General features: G+C 39.4%; 2 protein-coding genes across 7 annotated transcripts; one reads left to right on the top strand and one right to left on the bottom strand.

The window, feature by feature from the left end:
- Positions 1-2,623: 2,623 nt before the first annotated feature.
- Positions 2,624-14,279, top strand: LOC111326608 (uncharacterized). Of its 6 annotated transcripts, none has more exons than XM_022930637.2 (4): positions 2,624-2,844; positions 10,579-11,775; positions 12,117-12,170; positions 13,293-14,279. In XM_022930637.2, the coding sequence occupies exons 2-4, from the start codon at positions 10,645-10,647 to the stop codon at positions 13,767-13,769; spliced, it is 1,662 nt and encodes a 553-aa protein (XP_022786372.2). In that variant the 5' UTR covers positions 2,624-2,844; positions 10,579-10,644; the 3' UTR covers positions 13,770-14,279. The 6 variants fall into 6 exon arrangements, with proteins under 6 accessions (XP_022786372.2, XP_022786373.2, XP_088613096.1 ...); XM_022930638.2 differs by lacking the exon at positions 2,624-2,844 and adding an exon at positions 6,669-6,797; XM_088756970.1 differs by lacking the exon at positions 2,624-2,844 and adding an exon at positions 8,444-8,533.
- A 620-nt stretch (positions 14,280-14,899) lies between these two features.
- On the bottom strand, positions 14,900-18,089 carry LOC111326611 (uncharacterized). Its single transcript, XM_022930642.2, has 2 exons — positions 17,606-18,089; positions 14,900-15,473 (listed from the first exon to the last, which is right to left on the bottom strand). Exons 1-2 carry the CDS (start codon positions 18,087-18,089, stop codon positions 15,331-15,333), a joined length of 627 nt encoding a protein of 208 aa, XP_022786377.2. The 3' UTR covers positions 14,900-15,330.
- Positions 18,090-18,216: the final 127 nt, after the last annotated feature.

Here is an 18,216-nt window from a genome sequence, read left to right on the forward strand (position 1 = left end):
AAGGTGCACGGATGAGTTTAAAAGGCGCTCCAAACTCAAGGGGAAAGTAAGACGGAGGTTCCCCTAAACTTTTTACGTGAAGCGTAATTTAGCGATAATTTTTTTTCTCGTGAATCGTGATTTGAATTTTTCCTTATTCGTGAATCGTGATTAAAAATGATAAGATCTTTTCATGTCCACGTGAACTAATTTTCTTAAATGAAGAGCTGAATTAAGCGTGATTCGTGAACCATTTTGATTTGCCTGATAAATTCCCGGCTATTTAATTGTTTTAAAATGAACGTATTGTTCTCGTACGGCCGTGTTAAGGTTTGACCAGGGTTTCGACAGGACGCGGACTTCATATGGATCGATAAATATCATAGAACAGATCACGTATGGTCCTTGTACAAATAAGATAAGTCATTAGGTCATCTTTTATAACTTAAGATTGGTTAAGACTAGAAAAAAGTAAAAATATCAATTTGAGAATGTTCAAATTTCACGTGAACGGAAACGAAATTTGAAAATATTATTCGTGACGCGTGAAAAAGCCAAATATTTTCACGTGACTGAATTTTTAAAAAGGTACAAGGTGCAGTGTTAGTGAATTAAGTCTCGGCCAGCTGTGGAAAGTTGTACAATACATTTAAACACCGGTATTATGCCGGCTACGTAATTTCCTGATTTTAACAAAAGGTAATTACAGAACTGAACGAAGTCTTCCATGGACTCACTTTTTAATATAGCCTCTGACGACATTTGACCTGACTCTCTTTTTCGCTGGAGAATTTCGACTGTTCCAGCTCGCAAGACACTGACAGTAATAATAATAATAACAATATTATTATTATTAATTTCTATTGCGCAATTATCAATATAAATTTTCAATTGCGCAATACAATATGATCTTAATACAAATATATAAATATACAAATGTAAATGTCAATTTAAATATATAAATACAAATAGGAAATATAAAATATATACATGAAAAAAAATTTTAAAAAAAATTCATTCCTGACCTAATCGATAGGTATCCAATTTCACCGGTGTTGTGCTGTTTTTTAAGAATTCCATTCCTTTTTCTCAGTTTCTAAGACTTCGTCGTTTATGTAGTGATGACTCTGATTTCCACCACAAATCAGAGTCAATGTGCCAGTTTTTCGATAAACGTGGTTACCCTGTTTCTGTTGTTCAAGCGGGTTACCACCGCGCCCAACTTATTGATCGACATTCAGCACTATAAATGTCGCATAAGGAAGATTCCGACCGCATTCCATTCACTCTCGCGTTTCACCCTCACAACCACTCAGTTAAATCCATCATTCTTAAAAACTTTAAATTACTTCAAAACGATCCAGAGACAAGCACTATCTTTTCGCAGCCTCCGCTCATTTCATTCAAACGCGACAAAAACATAGGTAATTTTTTGGTCAGAAGTTCTTTTCAGACTTATGACCAACCAGGCACTTTTAAATGCACTCGTGCACGATGCAAAACGTGTCATTTCATTCACAACACTGAGAAAATATCGGGACCTAAACGATCCATTAAGATCACCGATCACTTCACGTGCACCTCCGCCAATGTAATCTATTGCATAACTTGCACTTATTGCAAAAAGATATACATCGGCGAAACAGGCAGAAGACTAGGTGACCGATTCCGAGAACACCTTCGAGACGTGGAAAGGAATGACAAGGACACATCGAAACCAGTCGCTAGGCATTTTAATTTACCTAATCATTCTAAGCAACATATGGCAATCTTAGGTCTTTCCTTACACTTAGGTAGCACGGAAAGCCGTAAAAATCTTGAACAAAAGCTCATCTTTCAAACCGGCAGTCTAAATCCCACAGGGATCAACGAACGCTTTTCATTCCACTAATTTATTCGTGTTTTTCTTGTTGCCATGCTCCCACCAATAACGTAGCTCCATTCTCTGCCTTTAAAGCACACGCAACCCACAATTCCTCTATTCGCTCCGACGAAGGGCCAACGCTCGAAATGTCGGCTTTTGTAATCGTTACGGTGGCCAATTTACCATTTCAACTTTGTTGATATATCCAAATTATTTCGTTACCTCCACCGACGCAGCCCCAAACAGTTTTTTTCGAAACTATCAGCCTTTATTTGTTTGTTTGTTTGTTTGTTTGTTTGTGGTTTTTTTTTTCAGCCTAAGTAAAAACTTACTTTCTCTCGCTTATAAAATTTTATTTTACACTTCGGCAGAGTTAAATGGCAATCAAAAAATTTTGTCTGGATGAAAACAACAAACGAGTATCTTTTAAATTCTTCTCTCGCTTCTCGGTCTTGGATAGATCTCGCTTCCTGCCCTCTCCAGTCCCCTTCTCCCGCTCCCTCTGTCCCTCTCCACATTATTGATTGCAAGAAGTTTTCAAACAAGAAGATAGGCTGGAAAATTCATAGGATGCGGTGATAGAGTACTTATCACGTAAGCCGATGACAGTGTCAATTCGTGTCTAAAAGCGGAATATAGCCACAAATAGAACAACCCGACGATTGAGCAGAACATTTCACCGCCGCCGTGAATAATCCCATGGCGCGAAACAGATGTTTATAGATCCAGGTCATCTCGGACAACTGTACGTTTGATTATCAAATCGTGACAATCAGATGTTTAGCATTCGAAGTCAAGGACGTGGCATGACGTTTTCATATGCGCAAATTAGTCATTTCTTTGCTAAACGAGTGCAAAATGAAGTGAAATCAGTGAGCCATACAAACCCCGTGGTAAATGATCATTTCCTTAACGAGAGAAAGAGGCAAGTGGAATCCCAAAGTCGAAAGGGTTTACAAACTAACAAAGACAGACAAACAGTTTGACAAACACAGGATCAGGTAAGCGGAACTTTGTAAACAACTTAGGTCTGTGGATTGCTCGTACCTTATGCCTTCCAATCCTTTGTTATGTTCTTAAGCACGCCAAATCTGGGAGTTTTACATGTCCTGATATTCAGAAAAAAATTGCTTTTCTTTACGTTGAACAGGGCAGAAGTTTCAAGCCGCGTAACGCAACATCCTGAATATTCATCAATATACCTTTAGGCAATACTAGTAACGTCATTTTAGCTTTGTGTTGTATCTGTTTTTATAGATCAAGATTGTTAGGCGGCAAATGTATTTTACAGTTTTGAGGTTGTGTTGATTCCTTGATTAAGTATTTTAAGCTTCGAAGAATCTTTTTCTCAGTTAGCGTTCCACCTACGACTGTAGCCCAAGTCACACAAAGAGCCTCCTTACGTAGGAGGCAATTGTAAGGATTTTTAAAGTCGTGAATTTTGACCGAAATTCTGATTTAGTAATGAATTAAAAAAGGGACGATTTTGAAAAAAACTTTCCTCGTTTCAGCGGGTGTTCAATTGTTCCTAGTAGTTTCTGCGGAGTTTCTTGGTGGATGATTTACGACTGTTCAGTTAGTCTTTAGTTTTTCAAAGTGTTGTTTTACGGCTGTTCATTTCGTGTTTAGTTTTTGTTGTTTTACCCTCCATACTTACTTCCATTTAAGTTTCAAAAATACACGACCTTTTATTCCTACAATAATTCTCACATTTGGCCTGTTTTGTAACATCATGAGTAACGCGAATAGTATGCGACCTTGGGAAACTGAATCATTTATTATCAATACAATACGCAAACACAGTCCATACAAATTTGATATTCAGTAAGTGAAAGCATGTCACGTTGAAGGCCGATAACCGGTTTTAGAGCGTGTTAAAGGGGTGGTGATCACTACGATACCAGTTGCAAGAGAGATTTTTTTAGCTTTTTTCAGCCAGTGCAACATGCTTGCTCAATCAATGTTAAGTGAAGTTACCTTTTTTCACCTGGACTGGGGATGAAACTCGTGGCCAGCGTTAGTCGATCTGCTTTTCTCGAACCGTTGGTTATGTACGTGTCCTTGCCTACGACGTAAGTAAGAACCTAAAATTAATGAGACACGTTTTTACACAATAGTCGCGAACTTCCGAGTAGAGGCAACAATTGCTTGGCTGCTTCTACGTGCTCGTGGGCATGTTTTGACCGCCCTCGCGCATACAACTTTCTTTAAAGACGCAAATGAGATCGCACCAAAGTAAACTGAAAACGTGAGTGGAACATTATTTTGTCATTGGGTTGCTATTGACAAAGAATTCATTTCTGATATCTGCGGAAAACAACGTTTTCTGTTTTAAAAATAGCGTTGAAGATGGGGGTTGACACAATTAAAATGACCTAATGACCTCTTTACTCAACATTGTTCTGCTATCAAACAAAGTAACGAACTGTCGTCACCATAATGTCAATGCTGGATACACGCGACCATATGAAAGATTTTCGCTTCTCAAATCGACTTCTTGAGTTTAGTTGCCTCTTTACTCGGGGAACCGTATCCGTTACGTATGTTCCTTGCGGATGAAAAGAAACAATAAATTTTAAGTTTGAATGAAGGGCCTATTTGTGACCCATATATTGTGTTTATTGTAAGAAATATACAACTTTTTTTGAAAGACATGTTTCGGCATGCATATGCCATCTTCAGTCAATGAGTAACTGAGTGTGAACAATTATATAGTATACAAATAGATGAATAAGCTATTTACAATATGATGTAATACAAAAGCGGGTACTAATTACAACGTGACACCAAAACATCAAAGGTGTAAACTAGAACGCTAGAAAAGTGTTATAATGCTGTAATTGTTTGTTAAGTTCAGGTTTGATCTTATTCATATAAAAAGCTTTTATGAAGATGGCATATGCATGCCGAAACATGTCTTTCAAAAATGTTGTATATTTCTTACAATATCTATCATACTTGCTATTATTGCGACCTTATGGAAATAAGGGCATGGTTTCTCCCATGCTGTGACCGCCATTTAATTTCGTTTCTACCACGCATGGTTGCACTGTTACTCCAACCCACTGACCTCTTAGTCTGTCTAACTCTTTTCCGCTTCGTTATGTGGAGAAATCTTTTTGTAATTGAGCCGTTGTTAAAACCATCGTGAGTGAGTAAGTCAAGTTATTACTATATAATGACCCGCTTGAGTTGCTCAAATTTTAATCGCTCCAAACGCTTGCCCTCTGCTGAACAGCCTCGCTCAGAGGCCGAGAGGGGAGGGTGGGGGAAAGTTCAAACTTCTAGGGATCAATCTTTCCTTTGAAGTAGAAGAACAAATAAATTCTTTTGATTTTTTTGTATCAGAGATGATCAACAGTGAACCTTTTTGTAAGTAGTCTGTTAAAACCACCATCACTAACAAGTCCCGCCAATCGACGCATGCCGATCTCCTCGTGTCCTCCACCCACTGACCCTGCGTCATGGGCTAATAATGTTGTCGAGATCTGCGCAGGATAAATTCGCGTGTGTCCGTCAGAGGTGATAGAGTAAATGATCAAAAAGGGTTTGATCACTACATTGCTTATTATAGTGAGGATCCCCTATACTTTTTACGTGAAACATGACTGGGCGATTGGCTTTTACCAAGGTTTTGACTGTACGTGGACTTCATATGGATCGATAAAGTCATAAAACAGATCATGAATGGTTCTTGAACAAATGAGAAATGGCATCTCGTCCTTTTTTGGGCGCGTAAGACTAGTCAAGACTAGAAAAAGTAAAGTATTAATTTTTGAATTTGTTTTTCATTTGTAAGTGAAAAATTATCGTATCAAATTTCTCGTGAACGAGAATTAATTTTTAATATTACTCATGATACGTGAAAAGGCCAATTATTTTAATTTGACTGAATTTTACAAAGGGGTATTGAGAACCGTTTACATTTTGCTTAGCTTTACTAAACAAAAATACCCAAGAAAAACCTCATCAAATGAATGTAAACTCGCTATGGAGTTGAGGGCCCTAAGGAAGGTGAGATAACCTGCCTGTGCTAATCAGACCTTGATCGACCGGCGCGGTCCCAGCAGTATCCCTGGGTTGTGAACACGAGCTATTTTTCGACCACGGTCAGGCGGGTTGCCTTATCTACCTGGGATCCCCCACCTCCATGTAAACAGGTCCCAAAGGTCACAGTATCCGGGTCACAAACAGTGCATAACATTTAAAATGTGGGAGAAAGCTTTCAAATGTATCTTCATCTTCTGCTTTGTTTTAGTCTTAATTCCCTGATGTATTATATACATATATAAATATATATTTTTATGACGATTAAGTTGACTTAGAATATCGTAACGCAAGTGGGACAGATCATGAAGTGGCAATGGGGGCCTCGGCCGGTTATGCGTGTGTACTAAAAAACCTGGAGACAACAACTTAGCGTATCTAGCTCATGGTAGAGTAATTTGCTCCGAGGTGGAGAACGTCACGGTAAAAAACCATAGAATTTGCACGGAAAGTTACTTTAACGCCTTCAGTGTCGACTTTTTTCAAAATCTGTTTGGTTCAATAATTGTTTTGGTCTTTTACCGAAATAGACAGTAGACTTGTGACAATTCGAATTCTTATGTTGATTGATTGATTGACTGACCTGAATAATTAGTAACAAGGGAGAAGTGAAATATTGATCTTTTTCTGAAAGGCCGGTTTTAAACTGAAAGAGGATTCTTACGAGGTAGGCTTGGAACATACTCTTTGTAATAAAATTCTCTCACGAGTACCATCAAATTCCATGACTCAAATTTTTTGTTTGACATTCTCTGAAGTGTCTCGCTCTGAGCTATCGCTCTCTGATCACGATCCATATCACACTTTCTACCACGCATGCTAACTAAATATCGTGTCAGAGCACGGCGAGTGAGTGCAGTGATCCGTGTTATGGAAGACCTACGACTGCGGCGTGTCCAAATGAGAGGTAAGTATGGTCTTTTGCTCGTTAGAAGAAATTAATTGTCTGCGAAATGACTTGGGTTAGTTATTTATACTGCCAACTGGTAGAAGTATATGGGAATTGCTTCAAACAACAGTTTGATATCAATTGTGCAATGGTAATTAATTCGCTAAGTGTTTAAACGCCGTGATCAGTAAAATGATTGGTGAAACTGAGTTTGGAATTTGCCTTTCGAAGGAACCGAAACTGTAAATTATTAATCCGTCGTTTTGTAAAAAACAAAAATCAAAAGCACGATCTTAAAGGCGAGAAAATTCCTCAGATTCAGATGATTTTATGGTTAGTATTGACACAGAGTTGACCAGAATGATTTGTAGTAGTGGAATGACTCGGAGAATCGTATTCCAACCGCCTAAATCACGCTGCAAATCATCTTCTATGAACGTAACAAGAATGTATACTCTTTGAAGTGTTTTTTCGGCAGAAGGCGATGCTATATGTAAGAAATTTGGTGTGGCCATTAGCTTTGTTTTGTGATGCGAAACACAATTATTAACACAAGCCAAGTTAACCATGAATATGTTAATAGGTTTGTCACACACGCCGTCGGGTCAAGTGAAGACATCTCCGTAACCTTTTCGGGTCTTGCGTGTCAAAGGCACTGTCTTTACAGATCGGAGAAGAGTAATCTCGGATTGAGTTTTAGTATGAACAGACTAGTTAGCGGATCGAATTGAAACACTTTCACACAATCATTATCGCCCGTTTAAATAGAGTGTCGTGTTGGAAACAAAAGCATATCATTAACAGATTGGACCCGAGATAGCTGTCACCAGATGAATATTATTGTTACCTTGCAACAGGTAACAACAGTTTCTCTGAGTTCGCAAGATTAAAAAAAATCCCTCAAGTTACGAATGTGCTAGCGTTGTATGAACATTACGCGCCGTAGCAACAAGTGGAACATCAAAGAATGCCCCCAGGGCCATGTATTTTGACCCCTTTGTTTGAACTGATCACAAATAACCGCATTGGAGGGTGATACATGGAACGAGTTCCCTCTTTATGGAATCATGACAGGATGATTTTCAGCGTACAATGTTTGATCCTCGGAGAAAATTATTTGCCGTCGTTGGTGCGTGATCCAGTTATTATACCCTCTATTCGCCTTTGTGGCTTTCAACTATAATTTACATACATCGAACTCGATGTCTTTGAAAACTTCGTGCGCGTGAGACATCCCGTGACAAGGTTTTAAATTATAAAGCCTGCCTGAGTGTAGTCTGCTTGAAGACAATAATCTCCTTTCCAGGGTTATATAGCAGCAAAGGCTAAGTTCATTTTTTGTTCTCGAGAACACTCCCGCAGAACGATTTTGGTAAAGCTCAGTTTCGTTTTGTTCCGAAGCGATAACAATAGGATAGAAAAGGACAATAGAAGTTAAACCTGTTGTCGGATGACTTTAATATTTGCCAGTTGTTGGCGATGTAGTAAATTAGAACGGCGTTCGTTCGTCGCACTTTTATTACCAGCTGCCTTGCATACCGTTACTGAACTAGATGGAAGCTGTTAAATTATCGGACGAGCCACGTGAAATTTAAGACAGAAACGTGCAGATTGAACTGCTAAAAATGAATTGATACCCCTTACTTGTCTTCATATAAAGAGACATTGATCTGTAGCGATAGTTCCACAGCTTGCCAAAGCAACGCCTTGATTACTGCCTTTTGAGAGACGGTCACGAGAGATTTTTATTTTAGGTTCGTTGAAATGCGTTACATGCTCTTGTTTCAATCGCTTGTTTATTAACTCACTAACATTATCATCTTGACCACTATTTTTTAAAATGTTTTACGTGCTTATTTACCTCTTCGAGTAAATTAGAAAGGGTAAAAGGACAAGTAACGCGAAGCGCTTTTCGAAGCATGGTGAAACTCGTGAGAGCTCGTGATAATCGCGTGTATTTTTTCACTTGGGTCTTAAATTTGCGTAGGAACAAAGTGTACTCTTCAATCCACCGAAAGCTTAAAGCCATTTTGATAATCATTCCAACAACGGGTTCGGTAAGTTATCTGTTAAAACGTAGAATAATTTATTGAACTTTTGGCAGAATCGGCTCGTCTGTCGTCGAATTGATTTTCATACCTAGCAGTCAGAAATTTTCACCGAATTTCCCTTGAAAGGTTCTTCCAGACTTCTTGCGAGTAACAGGTGTTTGTTTATGAATGTCAAGCGAATCCAAAAGTTATTTTATTTTGCAGTTGATGAAATGTTTGAACTTGGGTTTATCATAAAATCATTTTGTTCTTCAGTGGACACAAAAAAATTTAGCTCATTCCGGTCGTCAGAAGTTTTGACCAAATACACACAGATAATTTCATGCAAGCTCTGTGACAGCATTCGATGTTTGTTTACAAATGTTAAACGAATGTAAGAATTATTTTGCCTGTTTAGTAGACAAATTTTACGATCCTGTGCAGAGCATTAAATCGCCAGTTTCTTGTCAAACGGAAAACATTTGTGAGCAGACTGCATAGCACAAGATCAGCTTCTCGTTAGTAGCAATACACTCGTGGGTTGAAAACGAAGGAGTTAATTACATACAACTCTCTACATATAGTTCTAATTGCATATACTCTCTAATAGTACGACTGTACTTAGGTATAACGAAACAACAGTGAGAAAAGCTTCTCTTGGAGTTTGGTGAAAATTTGACCGTTGATTATTCTGTCTATGTCACCTCACGCCCGTTAGGCGAACACAGATGTTTATCAAGTTCTGAGAACCTAGCGATTAATGCACTGGGTGGAAAAAAAAAAAAACCCTGCACCAGTGGAGAGTGAAAACTGTGAAACTCTGTGGCTGCCGGGCGTGTAGCTCAAGTGATAATTTAATTGCTCATTCAATACACAGGGCTTAGCAGTCTTTTTCTTTTTTTATTACGCCCAAATTTTTTAACTTAGTATTCGTAACTTAGTTCATGTAGAACTGAATGATTTATTGTGCGGCTTCGCTAGAATTTGTATTAAGGGCGACTCGGGGAAATATTCTATTTTTTTATTATGAGAAATAACTTATTGATTCTCAAGATATTGAAAGCGCTGACAATGAAGATTTGCATTTTAGAAGATAAGTGACATTGAATCACATAATTACACTTTGGAAGAAAATCTGATGTAGGAGGCTACTTTACTTATTTCGTGTGGGTTTAAATGTGTTTTCTGTCGAAAGCAAACAACGCCAGAGCGTCAGGTGATATCCGCGTAGGTTACCCTAACAGCGGTTACGAAGATTGAGGCCTCTTGGCGGCCACTAGTGTGATATCGAACGCGTGCTTAGCGAGATCATGTCACGCACTTCGTTGCCCTTGTTCATGTTGCGTGCACGATCGTAGTCGCCCCCTTAGGGGATATCACTTACTCAATCAGGCATCACATGTCTCTGGTACATATATATTTCTCACTCTAGAAAAAGACTTTTTTCGATAACAAGTGATCAGAACATCTATTTTAAATCCCAAGAAGACTTTGATTCCCTTCCGTTTCAAACATAGCAAAGGGTCTGGCCGGTGTGACATTTGTTCTGCAGTCGGTCGTTGAAAACCGCTAGCCACGAAATACATATCGCTGATGAATAGGGATCTTTCATGACAATTTCCGGTGGGTAGCTTCATCCAGCCAGGCCGTCATAATTATTACCGAGAAACGCCAGACTAAAATGCGGGAAAACATTTAGCTGATGAAATTACCGTGTATCAGTTTCCATCAGCGTTTATTAATCGTTCTTCTCCTGTTTATATTTTCAGTTGAACGCTGACTTCAGATATTTGAAAGGATAGCACGTGACCGAGTGGGTGACAGTAGGAACCAAAATGTATTCCCTAAAAGACATCACGAATGGCTGCGTGAAGATAGAAATCCCTGAAAATCCACACTGTAAAGAAATAATCTCCGCTTGCGAGATGCCAGTGGTCAAAGTGGAAATTTCTGAGTCAGCTTGCAGTACTGTCAACCACCAAACGATTTCACTGCCACAGGACTCCATTTATGAAGTACCTGCTACTGAAGAAGTAAACATTCGAGAGGATGTGCTGAACATCCAGATCAGTAACGTTCAGGGCGCGCTTCCTGATCAAATCGCTGACAAGAATGCAATGCCTGTGTATCAGACAGAAAACCACGTCGATAAACCAAACGGCCACGCAGAAGTGCATTCTCCTGCAATTGATGACGGCAACCAAGAAGATTTACCACCAGATGATGGTGTGCAGAATGGTAAGCTGTCCAACTCAGTAGCTTCTCGCGAGAAGACGTCTCCCAATATGTCTCCCAAGATGTCTCCGATGGAAAGTGAAGAGCGATCTCCTGGCCACGACTCACCTCTTTACAACGGGGAGGCATCAGCTGAGACGGCTCATCAGGATAAAGAAGTTTCCTTCCAGTCAGGTTCTCCAGAGAGGGCGTCATCTTACCGAACGAGCCATCGGTCAGATACCTTGCCAGGAAAGAGCCAGTACATGACTTACCAGTTGGGTTCCAATGGAACCAAAGCCGCTTATCTGTTTACTACCCCAGGGAAGTTATCTCGATATCAGAATGGTACCTCTGAGAGTTCTCCATCCAACCATGCGTTGGAACCCATATCGACTCCACTGAGTTCTAGTGCTACAGTGCCTCTTTATCATATGGAGGAAACACCAACTTCACAAAATGGGTACTGGAAGAAAAATGAGAATTATCAGATCAGCTACTACAATGGAATGCCAATGTACTATGGTGACTATAGCTTGCTCGATCTGCAACAAGGAATTCCATTTTGGCCAACTGAGTCACGTGACTTGGTGTCAAACAACCAGAAGAGGACCCAGAATTGCAACTGTTGCTGCCATGCACAAAATGATTTTACTCGTTATCCTGACTTGAAAAGCCAGCGCCCCTCAGTTATCATGGTTCCCGTAAACTGGAACAGCAGTAATTCTGGAATATCACATTTGCCATTGAAGGTAACCAGAGAATTTTCCTCTTTGTGATCATTGATTCGACTGCTTTATTTTCTTGGCAACATGATTTTAGCTCACATGAAAATTATTCAGACATAAGTAGATGGGACTTCATTCATTGCTGTTTGACTGTTTTATAATCCTTGGGAAAATGGTTAAAAATATAGTTGAAAATAAATTTCTTCGTTGAATATCGGTCTTGAAGGAATTCATTCATGTTTAAACAGCTATCCTTGCTGTGATGTCTAAAACACATCCAACCATTTTAGGCATATGTTAAGTAGGTACAAAGTTACACACTATCGTTGCTTTTTTTTCGAAAAGCTTTTCCTTTTCTCTACCAGCAGGTTGACAACGCAAATTACAAGATGCATTCACAGACCCGGGACGTTCCCATGGTAAGTTATTACTTATCTTGTTTAAGGGATTGAAATACCAAACTGGTCATTAGTATCTAACCTGGGTTTAGACCGCTAATGGAACTTGAAACAAGTTTTAAAAAGAAAGAAAAAATGTTCATTTATCTTATTCTTGTTGAAGTTCATAATGGAATTTAAAACTATCGTTTTCACACTTTCGATTTTCTACATGTCAGAGTTTTCTTCAAGAAAAAAATTAGAAAGAAAGTTAAACATTGTATGGAAATGTTATCAAGCGGTACAAATTTCCTTATTAAAAATTTCTGACAAGTTATTTTCCTATGTGTGCTACATAAATCACATGATATCCTCGATACTAAGTATCTTGCCTGTGGCCAAAACTTTCCAAATATTTGTGCGGCCAAAAAAAAAAAAAATAGGGAAGATATGAGAATTAATCCTCGACTAAAAGCACTTAGCTCAGCTGGCTCAAGCGAAGATTAAAGAAAAATCAAAATACAATACTATTGCAGTCGCCTCAATTTGCTTTGGTCCTAACAAGTGACTTGGTAGGTCAGTTGGCAGTATCACCAAGGTATCTGAGAGGAATAGGTTCCAATTCCGTCGAAGCCTGATTTCTTTCATTCTTTTTTTTTTTTTTTTTCTGCAATTGCTTAAATTGCAGTGCGCCTGCGAGAATCATCACTTTGCTTGATTTATTTGTTATTTGCTTGATTTCAAAACAATACGTGACTCATCTGCTGTATTCCAAAGCATGTGACAGCCATCATACACAGAGGCTTCCAAAACTGTAACTTACGCAATTTGTTTTGTGTTTGTTGATGTATTTAATTTTACGATCGCTGAGTAAACCACATGATTTGATTTTTACGAATTTCACGTTGATCTCACGTGAATTACTTCAACAAACACTACCCATAAAATAATTATTTTCTTCAGTAATTTTGCTGTCTTCAAACAAGTTACGAAGCTAAGTTCATCGTAAAAATAACTTTGAATGTGTTGTGAATTCGTTAGAAAGTAAGAAAGAGCTTAAAGCAGGACTGATTTATGTTTTAGGAAGTTTAAGATGACTTTCTGCAGGGTGACTGAACTGTCCTTGGACTTGTGTGCTCAAATGCACGAATGATTTTCTTCTAGGATTACTCAGATGACTCAGATTCCTCCGATGATGACGAAAACGGAAAGCGAGAAAAGTATTTCCGAAAGAACATCGATGGAACAACAGCCAGATTTAAGTTAACGAAGGAGGACTGGGCGAGAATTCCAATTAACACATTCCCTAGCGGTGGCCGTTTATTGAGTGGCGACTGGACACGAATCTTCCTCAGCAAAGTCAAAGAAAGCAACCCATGGTGCAGTTTACGCTTCAAGAATAATCACGTGAGATCTGAAAACTCACGCAAAATCCACTCAGCAGTATTCTTCAGAGGAGGTGCGGAGTGCAAACGACCAGAATGCAGCGTGAAAGTACGATTTGTCATTCGGAAGGAAAGAGGAAAACACGTGGAGGTGACTTACCTGGGAAATATTTGCCACAGCAGCCAGCCGGGTGGGGGTGAAATCTCGAGCGAGGCAAAGAAAATGAAACGTGCTCGCCGGACATATTCTACTTGAACTGAGTTTCGTAGAATTTGCTGGAATAACGCGTTTATATTAGAATTCATTTTAATTTGAGTTTAAACTAAAAAGTTGACGAATTGAAAACTTAAATGTCTTTGTTGAGAGTCGTTGTGTTCGCATTAAAGTGTTTTGTTTTTCGATTCTTTTTCTTTTGTATAAGGTATTATTCTGTGGATGGCATATTTTGTAAACGATTGCTGGACTTTACAAGAAAGTTGAAGTTTGTAACTTTATTTGTGTTGGGAAAGCAATCCTGTTGCTCAACGTGGCTTGTATTTATATGCTAATTTGAATTCTAAAGAGTGTCTATTTGAAACAAGTATATTTACATATACGCCTTTGAACAATATGCAAAAACAATATTTTTTCTACAAAAGAACAGTTTTTGCTACGTTTATGTAAGGAAATTTTAAGATAATTCTATCATACTCTATTTTCGGTAACATCGCTTTTTCACAATGTAAATTTATCAATCTTCGTCCATTAAAAGGAAATGATGTTGAATGTCGAGTTGTATCTTTAAGCCCATCACGTTCTGTCGATCAGAAAAAAGTTGGGTCTCATGTGGTGGTTTTGTGTGTGCAAGGGGGGAGGGGTAAAGGAGTTGTACCTCGCCAGAGCATCACGGTCCTAAATTCTACCACTGATTTATCCAAATGCGGTTTTAGGGCCTGCTCTACCCCCGCTACCCTCCCTTCCTCTCTAATCAACCACGACCTCCTTCTCACCCCTTGGACAAAGCCCAAAAGCATGCTGCAGCTGGCAGTATATCCCGTCAGTTCTGACCTTTTTCAAAATATTTAATTCTGGAAGGACCCATTCGAAAAGTGTTCGGTACATAGAAAAAATGCCTTTCCCAAAAGGAGGTAACCGTGTGGTTGTGCAAGTCATGTATGTCATTATCTCCCACACAAGCAACCTCGCCCTTTAGGCGGTTTTCGTCAACCCCCCCCTCAGGAAAAGACCGCCCATTCATGTAATCTCCCTTTTCCTTTGTATATCTCATATTTTCTTTTCCCTTTAAATGGACTTTGATTGTGTTCCCACATTTACTTGACATTCGCCTACAGCGGACCGACATAATCGAAAAAATTAAGAAAACTTATCTCTAAGAAGTAGTACTGTTCTGTTTATTGCTGGATTTAATTGACTTCTGTCTTCGAATCCAGAGGCGAAGGTAGGCATTTTAAATTCACAAATTATAGTTCATGGCGAACTCAAAATTATGGTACCTTTAATTACAAAATGATTGTTCATAGAGAGAGAAATCATTGCTGGTGTTTCGAAACACTTTATAAGTATCTTAAGAACTAAGAGTTAAAGCTTGCTCACGTTTTAGATTTGAAAGGGTTCCACACGCTTCCGGCAAAACCGTGAAATATCTCGATCCACGAGTTAAAATCTGTCTTTTCACACAGTTGGCTTTTATACAGTGTAACCCTTGACTTGTAGTAAGAATACACTTGGTGGCATTTTTCTTCATGAAACCTGAAACAAAGATTTTCAAATCATTTTGGCAGGCGTCTGACGGCCAACCACGTACAGCGAGCGATCGTCAATCAGCAGCAAAGTGTTGGCGTAATATCCTCTTCTCTTCCTCTACGTAACTCTTTCCTCTGGAAGTCTGTCCTTCATCACGTTTTCTTTTCTCCTTTTGCCTAAAATTTTCCGTTTTCTGCTTCTTTGGTGCACTACCTCCTGAAAGAACAAATTTCACAGCATTACTTCAACTTGTTTGTTTCATAACATTTTGCGAACAAGCACATTTTTTACCACCATTGGCAGTGATGTCACGACCTGATTGGCCAATTTGCCGTTGTCGATAAGAGTAAAGACAACGCTGCTCGCGTCAACGTGTCACGCAGCGTGCAACGCATTGAAACAAACGTTTCATTTGACAGCGATATTGTGGTAAAAAACAAATCGACAGTGGCCTTGCGTGGTCAGTACGATTATCGACAACAATATTCGTCATCACAGTGGTCAATATATTGTGGACTCACGGTAACCGCTCAATTCGCCTACCACCAAACTCGCATGCGCCAAGTCGCCTACCACCAAACTCGCATGCGCCAAGTCGCCTACTACTAAGTCGTCTACGACTAAAAGTGAACCCGTCTATGTAGGCGAGTTTGTTTACTAAATTAGGCGAGTTCACATTCGAGTTTGTGAACTCAAAAATAAAGAAATAAACATAAAAATAAACATATATGTTTATTTCACTTGCGCGGCACTTAGCAAAGGTGAGACTTTTTCAACTTCAATAGGATATTGTTTAATGTCCCTTGCGCGGCACTTAGCAAAGACGGTGAGACTTTTTCAACTTCAATAGCATATTGTTTAATGATACGTATAGAAACCTGTCAATGTCCCGCGCGCGGCACTTAGCAAAGAAGGTGAGACCTTTTCAACTTGAATAGGACATTGTTTGTGACGTAACTCGGGGAATGGTATATGGAGCATAATCCCAATATCTGCCAATCACATTGCTGCGATTTCGATCCGTCCTCAAATTGACTGACTGCTATAAAAAGGGCTGCAGTTTCTTGTTCATTTCATTCCACTAAGCTTTTAGGAAAACTCTCGCGACAACAATAATTAGAAATAGAGAGGTTTTATTGCATCTTCAGCACCAAACAAGTAACATCTCGCCAAGAGGCACTGTTATGTGATGGCTGCGACAGTGAACTTATCTAAGTGAACTATTGACGAAATTCACGAACATTATAAAGAATGCCAAGATGACGTTCACATGACCAAGAAAACGTGCTATAATCACAAACATTTTCCACTTGAAAGGCATGCATTACTTTAGTGAACTCGCCTGCGTGAGGACGCGAAGTCGCCTACGTAGCGAGCTGAACAGTTGTAGGCAGGTTTGTTAGTAGGCGAGTTTGGTCGTAGGCGATTTGACCGCAAACCGGACTCACGAGGTGCTGCCGAGTGAGTCCGCAACAACACAACAACGCATCTCGAGCTCAAACACCTAAACTCAGTGACAACAACTAACAAGCGTAATAATAATTTACATTTATATAGTGCAGACCTCTATGTGGATATATTCAGTCGCGCTTCACAACATCGTAAGGTAAAATTTATGTTAAAAGTAACTAAAACTATAAGGAACTATTAAAACCGGAAAGCCGCGGGTTTCGCTCCCCCCTCCGCCTTCGCTTTGACTCTCTTTAGCTTGTAGCTTGAGGTACCCGAACTACGGTTACAAAGAACATTACGATTATTGTAAATCAGATACAATGAAATATATTTCATTGTATCTGATTTATCACTTTCACGGGTTTAATACGAATCAACTTAACGGCCTGCTGCCAGTTGGCGTGTTAGCTCAATTGGTAGAGCGCTGCACTAGTATCGCAGAGGTCAGTGGTTCGAATCCCATACAGGCCTGATTTTTTTTTTCTTTTTTTTTTTTTTTCAGGTCTGATTTTCGCTATTGCTTAAATAGCGCTATCTACTGCGAGGATCGTGCATCATATGATTATTGTAAAGGGAACAAGTTTGGAATACGCTCTTAGGTCAAACGAGTCTTTATTACTCGAATTACCTTTATTACTCGAAAGACCCGTCCAACCCTTAGCGATCGTCCCTACCAGTCAGCTGCGCCTTATCTCTGGAACCCCAATAGAGCCAAATTTTTCTACCTCGACCCTCTAGAAAGGCTACAGACCAAATCGTGCCGCTAACAAGCAAGCTTCTGATTCTGAGAACTTGAGGAATACAAAAAATTAAAAGCTTACCTGCAAGAGAGGGCAGAGAAAAATTTGTTCCGCAAATAGCAACGGCAAGGCATACGTGAGTGCCGAATATCTTACCTCTTTCTTTCAAGATGTTTAAGGCGGTGGTGACTGATCTTTTTTCGTGAACGACTAAGTGCTTCTGTATGTCTGAGATCTCCTTGCCGTATTTGACTGGAGCAGAAGAAATGACAGCATCTTCGTATTCTTCACTATCTCTGCTGCTCTCCGTCACAGGAGGAAATTGTACAGGAGGAGCTGAATAACTGCTTGGTTCATATCGTTTTGAAAGCGAGTTCCAATCGACGTAGCTCTCCTCTTTAGTTTCAAGAAAAGCTGGTTTCCCTACAGTTGCGAACAAAGTTGTAGGTGAAGGAAGCTTTGTCTTGGCTGCTGATGCATTACCTGCAGGGCTGTTGGATTTCAATTTATCTTGCTCGTCATTCCTAACATTACTTTCGTTTTCAGAGTCTAAGTTCGAGCTGGAATCTCCGACAGTAAAGAATGATAGAGGATCTTTATCAGCACTGTTGCCCTCCTTGTTCAACGGTTCGTCCGCCATCTTAGATTTTGTGAATACATGGTAACAGTGAGCAGCGGTTCTCCATAAAATCAAACCCAGGTTCTCGCAGTGTTATTCTCCAAACGAAGATATCATGGAATCTTTTTCTTTTCGTGACAGTACCTCT

The sequence above is a fragment of the Stylophora pistillata genome, chromosome 4 (genome assembly GCF_964205215.1).
Source record: "Stylophora pistillata chromosome 4, jaStyPist1.2, whole genome shotgun sequence".
Taxonomy (NCBI): Eukaryota; Metazoa; Cnidaria; class Anthozoa; order Scleractinia; family Pocilloporidae; genus Stylophora; species Stylophora pistillata.

Coding starts and splice junctions, on each gene's coding strand:
- LOC111326611 (XM_022930642.2), bottom strand. CDS start 18,089: ATGGCGGACGAACCGTTGAACAAGGAGGGCAACAGTGCTGATAAAGAT. Junction 15,474..17,605: donor AAACATCTTGAAAGAAAGAG/GTAAGATATTCG, acceptor TTGTTCTTTCAG/GAGGTAGTGCACCAAAGAAG.
- LOC111326608 (XM_022930637.2), top strand. CDS start 10,645: ATGTATTCCCTAAAAGACATCACGAATGGCTGCGTGAAGATAGAAATC. Junction 11,776..12,116: donor TATCACATTTGCCATTGAAG/GTAACCAGAGAA, acceptor TTTCTCTACCAG/CAGGTTGACAACGCAAATTA. Junction 12,171..13,292: donor AGACCCGGGACGTTCCCATG/GTAAGTTATTAC, acceptor ATTTTCTTCTAG/GATTACTCAGATGACTCAGA.